This window comes from Octodon degus, unplaced genomic scaffold (genome assembly GCF_000260255.1).
Source record: "Octodon degus isolate 3935 unplaced genomic scaffold, OctDeg1.0 scaffold00043, whole genome shotgun sequence".
NCBI lineage: Eukaryota > Metazoa > Chordata > Mammalia > Rodentia > Octodontidae > Octodon > Octodon degus.
The window spans coordinates 5,750,844-5,760,547 of record NW_004524619.1 but is presented as its reverse complement, the minus strand read 5'-3'; the positions used below and the strand labels follow the sequence as shown (position 1 = coordinate 5,760,547).

At 39.4% G+C, this 9,704-nt stretch overlaps 1 protein-coding gene across 1 annotated transcript in view; it reads left to right on the top strand.

The window, feature by feature from the left end:
• Appl1 (adaptor protein, phosphotyrosine interacting with PH domain and leucine zipper 1) overlaps positions 1-9,704 on the top strand; it is a 44,823-nt gene that overhangs the window by 17,369 nt on the left and 17,750 nt on the right. The window contains exons 6-10 of the mRNA XM_023715724.1: positions 1,628-1,692; positions 3,652-3,798; positions 5,099-5,181; positions 7,569-7,727; positions 8,386-8,574. Coding sequence (XP_023571492.1) covers positions 1,628-1,692; positions 3,652-3,798; positions 5,099-5,181; positions 7,569-7,727; positions 8,386-8,574 — 643 coding nt within the window. The remainder of the gene's footprint in view (positions 1-1,627; positions 1,693-3,651; positions 3,799-5,098; positions 5,182-7,568; positions 7,728-8,385; positions 8,575-9,704) is intronic.

Sequence of the window (9,704 nt, the reverse complement as noted above, 5' to 3'; positions counted from 1 at the left end):
AAAAAAATGTTGAGGGTCAGGAATTTAGCTCAGTGGCACAGCGCCTGTCTAGCAAGTGTGAGGTCCTGAGTTTGATTCCTGGTACCAAAAAAAAGTTGAGTTGCTACGTATATAATTAAAAAAAAAAAAAATCTGTTATGAGGTTATCTTCATTTAAAGGGTTAGTTTTCTTTTGATGTTTCAAGCAGCGAAGTCCAGGCATATTTTATTGCACTTGAGGAGAAATGCATTCAGGTAAAGGTTAGATAGCAGAATATAAGCAGGCTCATCTGGGTGCTCCTTCAGATGAGCTGGCTCTCCAGTGCCTGTTCCAGGTTTGCTGTGTAGGCCTCCCTGGATGCTTGAGTGAGGTGATCTCTATGCCTGGGACTTGCTGGGTGTACCTTGGCTGCTGCCGCCGCCCATGGGAGTTCACGTGGAGTCACATTTTCTCTGTGCCAGCCATGGTGCCCATGAATGGGATCTGCCTGTCGTTTCTAGTCTCAGTCCACAGACTGCTTGATGGAGCAGACACTTATTGATCAAATGTGTATGTTTTGAGGTCTCTGTATTACTTTTGCTTAAAGAAATAGGGAAGGACTCTGTGTATAAGATTTGGCATATTTTACATTGAGTCTGACTCTTCCAAGTCTCTTTATAAAACAGTCTTTCATTGCTTTTTTAAACTTACTGAGTACCTGCTTTATATGTAACAGTATGTTGAAGGAATGGTGTGAGTAGGCTCCACCCCCGCCCTCTAGGAGTGGCTACTCCACAGTTACTGAAGGCTTTTGTGTGACTGCGTAGGACTGGATTAAGTGCCAGAGTACAAGGAGGAAGAGGTGTGGATTAATGGGAGTCAATCACAAAAATAGAATATTTTTGGTTTTGTTTTGCAGTACCAGGGATCAAACTCAGGACCTTGCACATGCCAGGCAGGCACTTATTCCACTGAGCTATATTCCCAGTCCCAATTGCAAAACTAGAGGTTTTACCAAAATGTTGAAAGTGCAGAAGGGCTTTGATTGGTGAACTGGGAAATCCCGTACTTGCAGAAGGCAGCATTGTGTTGCACTGAAGATAAGAGGGTATCACGGATGCAGGTGGAGGGAGTAGATGTGTTCCTTCCAAAGCCTTAGCAGAGGTTAATGGCGGAGCTGGGAGGATGTACAGGTCTGAAGCTCTTGTGCTGGAGTCAGGCTGGGAACAAATTGGAGCCCTGCCACTAAATTTACCTGAAGTCATGTTCTTCTGCTAATTCCCAACCTTATTTTCCTATCAAATGAAAGAAGGCCAGCCTGATAGCTCAGCAGACTAAAGTGCCTGCTTAGGCAGAGCGCAGTGGCAGGGGTTCAATCCCTGGCATGCTGTGCCGGCCCTGCTCCCAGGGTGCGCTGAGATGACCATTGAGACTGGGCATGGTGGCCTGTGCCTATAATCCCAGTGCTTGGGAAGCTGAAAACGGGAATCACTGTCAGTCTGATTTACGTAGTGAGACCCCATAGACCCTGTAGACTTTCCTAAATACAGAAAGAAAAAAAAAAAAAAGAAAAAAATGAAAGAGAAAAAAACCCCACTAGGTTGTGAAGAGGAAGTTAGGTAATACATGCAGAGTACTTGTGTTATAGAAATTTTCACTGTATTCTAGTTAGTATTTTGGTGATCATTGAAAAGAATCATTATAGTGTGTCTGGTACAATGGAGGTCTTCGGGGTGATGTAACAGAAGTGACAATAGAGAAGTAGTTTGAAGCCAGATTACTGTATTAATCCGACCGGGAAATTTCTGTGAGAAGAAACGAGCAATCCCCAAAGAATTCCAAGTGGTAAGTGACACGGTGTAGTTGTGCGGTACAACAGAACCACTAATGAAAGCATGAAGCGGCCACAACCAAAGGGAATCCAGTAGAAGGGGTTCAGTTTGCAAGATATAATAAAGGTCTCAAATAACATTACTGAAGGAGAAGGAGTTTTTTATAGCTTGACCCCAGGGGTGCTCTATCACTGAGCTACATTTCCTGGTCCATTTTATTATTATTATTATTATTATTATTATTGTGTCAGGGATTGAACTCAGGACCTTGTGTTGGCTAGGCAGGTGCTCATGCCACAGGGTTATATACCCATCTATTTTTTATTGTTTTTTAAAGTATTTGGTTCTGACAGGGTCTTACTGTGTAGCTCGGACTCATGGTGATCCTCCTGCTTTCAGCCTTCCCAGTGCTGGGATTACAGTGTGTGCCAGTAGGCCTGGACTCGGGCCAGCTCACCCTTCCCTGGGGGTGGGATTGGGGCAGCATGAGCCAGGGATAGAACCGCAGTCTTTGTGCTTACCTAAGCTTGCCTAAGCAGGCACTTTAGTCCACTGAGCTATTTTGCTGGCTCCTTTAGTTTTTATGCTTTTAATTTTGTTTTGTTTCTTTTTCTTTTCTTTTTTTGGGTATTGGGAATTGAACTCAGGACCTTACTCTTGCCAGGCAGGTGCTGTGCCACTGAGCTATATGCCTGTCTTTTTTGTGTCTTGAGACAAGGTCTTGCTTTGTAATACAGGATGGCCTTGAACTATGTAACCCAGGCCAGTCTTGAACTCTCAGCAATCTTCTTGTCTGAGCCTTTTGAATACTAGGATTACAGGTTTGTGCCATCTGGCCTGGCTTTATTTTTTATTTCTTGCTTTATTTGTTTATTTATTCATTCTGGATTTAGGACAGGGTCTACAGGGTCTTACTGCGGTGATCGGACATGTAGTGATTGTCCTGTTTTCAGACTCCCAAGTGCTGGGATTACTGGTGCAGCACCACACCCAGGCTCAATCGCCGTCTCAGTATGCCAAAGAAAGCCCCCAAACAAAGCCCAGCGGCTGCGCTCTGCCTAAGCAGGCGCTTTAGTCTGCTGAGCTATAAGGCCAGACCTGTTATTTATTTTTTTAAATTAGATTTTGTTGGTACATTTTAGATGGTAATACTCATACTCATCATAGAGAATTTGTACCTCTACATGATATAACTTGTTCACTACCCCTATTCACTTACAGTTCTTTCTACCTTTCTTCCCTTTATTTTTTATTTTAAGTTAGGGTCTTATATTTTGATTTGTGGTCATGCGTGCCCCAGCTTGGGAGGCTGAAGACAGGAGGATCACTATGAGTCTGATCTGTGTAGTGAGACCCTTTACTAAATACATTTAAAAAAATAAGACTTTTGGTTAGTTTTTTTCCTAACAAAAAATAAATATTTGTGTAACGCACACCTTCCATGCGGCCGGAGATGGTGCCTCTGGTACTTGGCAGAATTGAGGAAGAGTCGCAGGCAGAGAACCAGGGCAGAGGCTGTGTACTGTGAGCCGGCTGAAGGCAGAGACTGATGGCAGAGTTCCTGACAGTTGTCTGCCACACTTTCTCTGCCACACCTATTTTAGATATTTACATCTTTAATGATGTGTGGATATGTATCTTACTAATGCTGTAGTTGGTAGTTAAACAGGAAAGTCAGCTTAGCTAGTATGTTTAATGATTTCTGATAGGTCAGAAAACAAGTTCTGTTCAGTTGGTAGTGATAACAATATTTTCCTTGGTAGGGTTTTCCCTGTAGACACTACTGAAGATAACTTAAAGTTACGTACTTAATAATATTTTGATTTTTTATAATAATATTTTAAATCTTTTTATTCAAAGGTAAAGTATGAAGTGACAGAAGATGTGTACACTTCCAGAAAAAAGCAACACCAGACCATGATGCATTATTTTTGTGCACTGAATACTCTTCAGTACAAGAAGAAAATAGCATTGTTAGAACCTCTTCTTGGGTACATGCAAGCTCAGGTACATACTGTACTATAGTGTGAATTATAACTATCCTGAAAGATTGATGTCAAACTTGGCATTTACATTAAATGTAAAGATATTACCAATAATGGCCAATATCCTCGTTTATGTCTGGGTTTAAAAAAATAATAATTTTATAATGTTACCCCTGTACTATTTTAACAAAGTAGAAGGGAATCATTTTCTCTTGCAAATAAAGGTTTTGTGTGTTGTTAGAGTACAAGAGATCACTTACATCACTTTTTGTCCTTGTCCATCCCAGTTGGGAACAGGAAAGAAAACTTAAGTGAATTACAGAGGTCTGCATTTGCTAGAGCTCCCGTTCACTCTTTATTTTTATTATTTTATCTATTTATTTATTTATTTTTACAGTACTGGGGATTAAACTTAGGACTTTGTGCTTGCCAGGCAAGCACTTATGCCACTAAGCTGTGTCCCCAGCACCTCCCACTCACTCTTGTTGCATAATCTGAAAGAGGATGAACAAGTTTGAGTTGGTTCCATGTTCTTGAATTATAAATGGTTGATAAACTGTAAGGCACCCAAAGAGATATGCATCAAGGAGGAAGCTAGTCCTGTACTAACTTTTTTTTTTTTTTTTGCGGAACCAGGGATTGAACTCAGGCCCTTGTGCTTGCCAGGGAAGCACTTATTCCACTGAGCCATCTCCCCAGCCCCCTGTACTAACATTAAAATAATAATAAAATAAAAATTAACTGGTGAAATCAGAAAAAAAAAAAAAAGGAAGCTAGAAACTGGAATTTTGAGCAATATGAGATAGGCTATTACTCCTTTAAAAAAATCAAGAATTTAAAGAACCGTGAGGGGCTGGGGATTTAGCTCAGTGGCACAGCACCAGCCTGGCAAGTGGAAGGCCCTGAGATCGATTCCAGTACCCTCCCAATAAAGAAACTTGAATATTCCTTCAGATATAAGGGCACTTATTATTCCTCAGATAACAAAACTTAGCACTGTAGTAAATACGAAATAGTTTATCCATAAGATTTGTTTAAAATGCTCTAGAATTTAAAACTTTACAGTTTTAAAAAATTTATTGTGCGTTTGTGTTAGTTTTCTGTTAGATGTAAAAGGATGTGCATTAGAGTTTAATTCTAGTTTGCTTAGTGCCTTTGCACCCAGTATAGGTTGCAAACTGCAACTTATATTACATAAATGGAAGAGTTCCTTTGTTGTTGTTTTTACTTAGCTGTGTACCTTAGAGATTGCTTATATGATTTATTTGTTTCAATAATCCTTGTATGTGTTTGTGCTTGTATCCATTCTTCCTTCATCTCAGATAAGTTTCTTTAAGATGGGTTCTGAAAACCTCAGTGAGCAACTGGAAGAATTTTTAGCTAATATTGGAACAAGTGTGCAGAAGTGAGTATTTTTCCTTTAAGATTGAAAATGAAGTATAGTGAATATGTTAACAGCTAAAAGCCAAAATTTTGAGCATTAAGTTTTTTTTTTTTTGCGGAACCAGGGGTTGAACTCAGGCCCTTGTGCTTGCCAGGCAAGCGCTTATTCTACTGAGCCACCTCCCTGGCCCCCTAAAAGTCAAAATTTTAAAGGATTTCCTCTTAATTTTCTGAGGGAGTTTTTCCTCTACTCTGTGTCTTGCATGGTTTGAGGATCTTTCCTTTCCTTTCCTGCCACCCTTTCTGTAGAGTTTAGAGTTACGTTGTTTGTTTGTTTGTTTATTTATTTATTTGAGACAAGGTCTCACTTTGGAGCCCAGTCTGGCCTCTGATTCATAGCTATCCTATCTTAATAGCCTTCCAACTGTTAGGAATGCAGTCATACTCCATCACACCTAGCTTAAAATATAAACTCTTAATTTCATAACAATATCAAATGTCAAACAAGGTCAAATTTAATGATTTTCAGGGCTAGTTTTTAATACTTGAATCAAATAGACACATAGTAATAATTACCTATCGTAAGTGAAATTACCTTTGTGCTGTAGTGTGGGGTGTACTTGGGATATTACTAGCTAAATCTTGCTTTGTATGCCATCAAAACTTAGAGAAACTACCATCCTCATCAAGTTTGCAAGTTTGAGCAGTGATGGGGCAGTCATGGGCATGGAGGGAGATGAAAGTAGTTCATGCCTTTAGGCAGTGCTAGAGCCTCCTGCGGGCCAGGCAGGTGCTGTGCCACTCTGCTCCATCCCTGGCCCTGAGAATGATTGTGTTTTGTGTCTTGAGCAGTCCTCCTGCCTCAGGCTTCCACGTGCTGTGACCATAGGTGTGTGCAACCACACTTGGTGATGCTTATGTTTTATTTTTTATTATTTATTTTATTTATTGAGAAATAAATATGAATGAGACAGTTTCACAGCTGATTAATAGGACAGTTTTGATAATACACTGTACATTGTTATCTTCCTAGTGGTTATCCATAGCACAAGAAGCAGATAGGATATTTTGTCCAGACACTGTTAGTACACCTCTTTCTTCTCATTGAATTAAGCGAAAGTAGCTATAAATTTATCCGAACTATTTTGTATATATAAATACAAATTGATCTTTCCTTTGTATCCTTTTTTTTTTTTTGTCCTGTCAAAGGTGAATATTCTGTTAGCATCTAAATACTATAGGTGTTTGAATTCAATTAAACAATTTAACACTGTCTAGCAGTCTATAATATTAGTGGGTTATCCTCAGAAGTTATTGACTTGAGCCTTTAGCAGCTCATTGTATTAATATGGATTTACTTTATGTAACTCATTTTTATACTTTTCTGCTGGATGGTTAAGACCAAGATATACCAAGACCTATATAACAAGAAATGTAACTTTTGTATCTGATAAGGTCAGCCAAGTACTCTCAGGATTTATCCTGTAGCCCCGTACCACCCTTTGTACATCCTTTTGTCGTACCACCCTTTGTACATCCTTTTGTCAGTGTCTGACATGAGGATGAGTCACGGCCATTGATTGACCAATTTGCTCTCTGTGAAAGCTTGAGAAAATGTTTTTTTCTCTCTATGTGACTCTCCCTAGGCCCCCTTTACATCATCGATCACATTCCTCTGTGGCTCCATAATCTACTTGATCAGAAAATTTGGAGCACAACTGAGTTACATGTTGTTACAGTACAGGTTCTCCTATGTCCCGAGTATTCACTGACCTTGAAATGCTAGGGCCAAAATGTTGGCTGACCTTGCAGCCTTTCCCTTTTCTCCAGTTTTGATCTGTTAACTTAGGTTAACGATGCTTGCGTTTTAAAGGCACAGGACATAGCAATTTGAAAAGTCTTCAAGGGCTGGTGAGATGGCTCAGTGGTCTAAAGTACCTACTTAGAACAAGCTTGGCAAAGCACAGGGACTGCGGTTCAATCCCCCAGCACCACATGCCAGCCAGCCCCGCCCCCTGGTGGGCTGAGCTGGCCACACACACACACACACACACACACACACACGCACGCACACAAATAAAATTTTAAAAAAGAAAAGTCTTCAAGAGGGAGGCATTCAGCACGGCTTCATTACTTTTTGAATTTAGTATTTTTTTCTTTTTCTTTTTCCAGAACCGGGGATTGAACTCAGGCCCTTGTGCTTGCCAGGGAAGCACTTATTCTACTGAGCCATCTCCTCGGCCTTCATATTGTTTTCAACATAAATATGTATCATTTTAAATATCTGTGCCACTTCTTTTAAGAAAATATATATAAAACAAATATATAGGAAAAACCCCAATACGTAGGTAAACCTGACTGCTAAGATGTTCTTTGTTGGCTTAACTGATAATAAATTATCTATTTTAGCGTTCGCAGGGAAATGGACAGTGATGTGGAGACTATGCAGCAGACAATAGAGGATTTGGAAGTAGCCAGTGACCCTTTGTATGTGCCCGACCCAGACCCCACCAAATTTCCTGTTAATCGGAATTTAACCCGAAAGGCTGGATACCTTAATGCCAGGAAGTAAGAAAAGTGTTGCTATTTTCGTATATTGTATATCTTGTAATATGAAGTGACTATAATACATAATTGATAAGATCTGCCAAGTGTTTTGATTTTACTAAAGGTAAACTTTTTAGCGGGTCCAGCATTTATGTGAACTTGTTGACAGATGCAGTAGATGAATACTTTTCTAAGTAAAATTCTACCTAGGTATTTGTAGCATAATTTAGAATTATGAAAGAAATGAAGCTAACTTGAGCTGAAATCTTGTCACAGTGTGAATACTATTAGATATCATTTACATGCTTTAAAATATACATAATTACAACATCAAGTCAGATTTTACTGCTTAACCTGAAGGGAGGCTAAGGGGTAAAATAAAGAATATAATACATTTTTTTGTTTTGAATCTGTTTCCTTGGAATATTAGACTATAACTTAAGTTTTATAGATCATCATTATAAGACAGCTGCAATTTGATAATTTCTGGCTTCGGATTAAAAATTGCACACATTCAAACAAATTCATTTAGAGACTAAAATAAAAGTATCTGTGTCTTCTTGACACTTCGGTGCCTTTTTGGCAAGTTAATTCTTTGAAACATGTTATCTTGTGGTTGGCTGATAAGGTCATCTTAGGTGTGTCACTATTAAAATGCGAATGTGCTTTCTTCATTTAGTAAAACAGGCTTGGTGTCATCTACTTGGGATAGACAGTTTTACTTCACGCAGGGTGGCAACTTAATGAGCCAAGCCCGCGGAGACGTGGCAGGTGGCCTGGCCATGGACATAGACAACTGCTCAGTCATGGCGGTGGACTGCGAAGACAGGCGCTACTGTTTCCAGATCACCTCTTTCGATGGAAAAAAGTTAGTATTTTTTCTACAGTTAGTAAAATCTCTAAAATATGTTAAACTACTGAAATGAAGGATAACTGTGTATTAAGATTATTTGGTTTTTCATCTTAGAGAATTAGTGACTTTTCTGACTTGGTCAAATAGTAATTTACCTGTGATTTCATGCCTAGAGAATGGTCACTAGAACTCTTGCGTAGTATGGGGACAGCAGCACAGGTTAACAGAGATTGTCAACTGCAGGGTCATAAAGTTCCAGCTCTGAGTTCGTTACTTACTGTGTGGTAAGACAAGTTACTTTCTCCCTCTGATCTTTCTTTTGCTCCCTGTAAAATGTAGGTAGGGCTTGTAATTCCTATTTTTAAATTATTGGGAAGAATAGAAATCAACATAGGATCAGCATCTAATAGGGGTTTTAAGCAGTGTCTGTCAAATATTAAATACTCTGGTCAGATTATTTTGTCCATTGATATTTATTATGATGCCTCTTAAAAATTCTATTACTTAAAAAAAAAATTCTATTACTTTTCCATTAAATGAAAACATATAAAATAGTATAATTTTTTAAAAATGTATTTTGTACACAGTCTACAGGGTCTCACAACACATCACTTATAGTGATCCTTCCTGTTTTTTCAGCCTCCCAAACGCTGGGATTACAGGCATATGCCACCCCACCCGGTCACATTTGACATCTCAGAGGCCCAGGCCCCTGTGCCTGCCTAAGCAGGAGCTTTAACCCACTGAGCAATCTGGCTGGCCCTAAAGTAGTATAATTTTTGAAAAGCATAGAGAAATATAAAAAAGAGTTTGGGTTAGCTGGGTGTGGCTCATGCCTATACTCCCTCACTGAAGAGGCTCACGTAGGACAACTGAAAGTTCTAGCCCAGCCTGGGTGGCTTAGCAAGATACTGTCATACATTAAAAAATTTAAAGATCTGTAGCTCAGTATAAAAGGCCTGGGTTTATACCCCTGTACCATCACCACCCAAAAACAACCCCAAAATGGGGTAGGGGCAGGGAACAACTACAATCTTAGCAGAAAACAACAGGTAACGTTTGCTGCCTTTTACATTTTGTCTTGAGCCTTTTCTTTGAAAATGGTGCTGGAGAATGAACCATAGGCCTTTGTACTGTGGCCATTC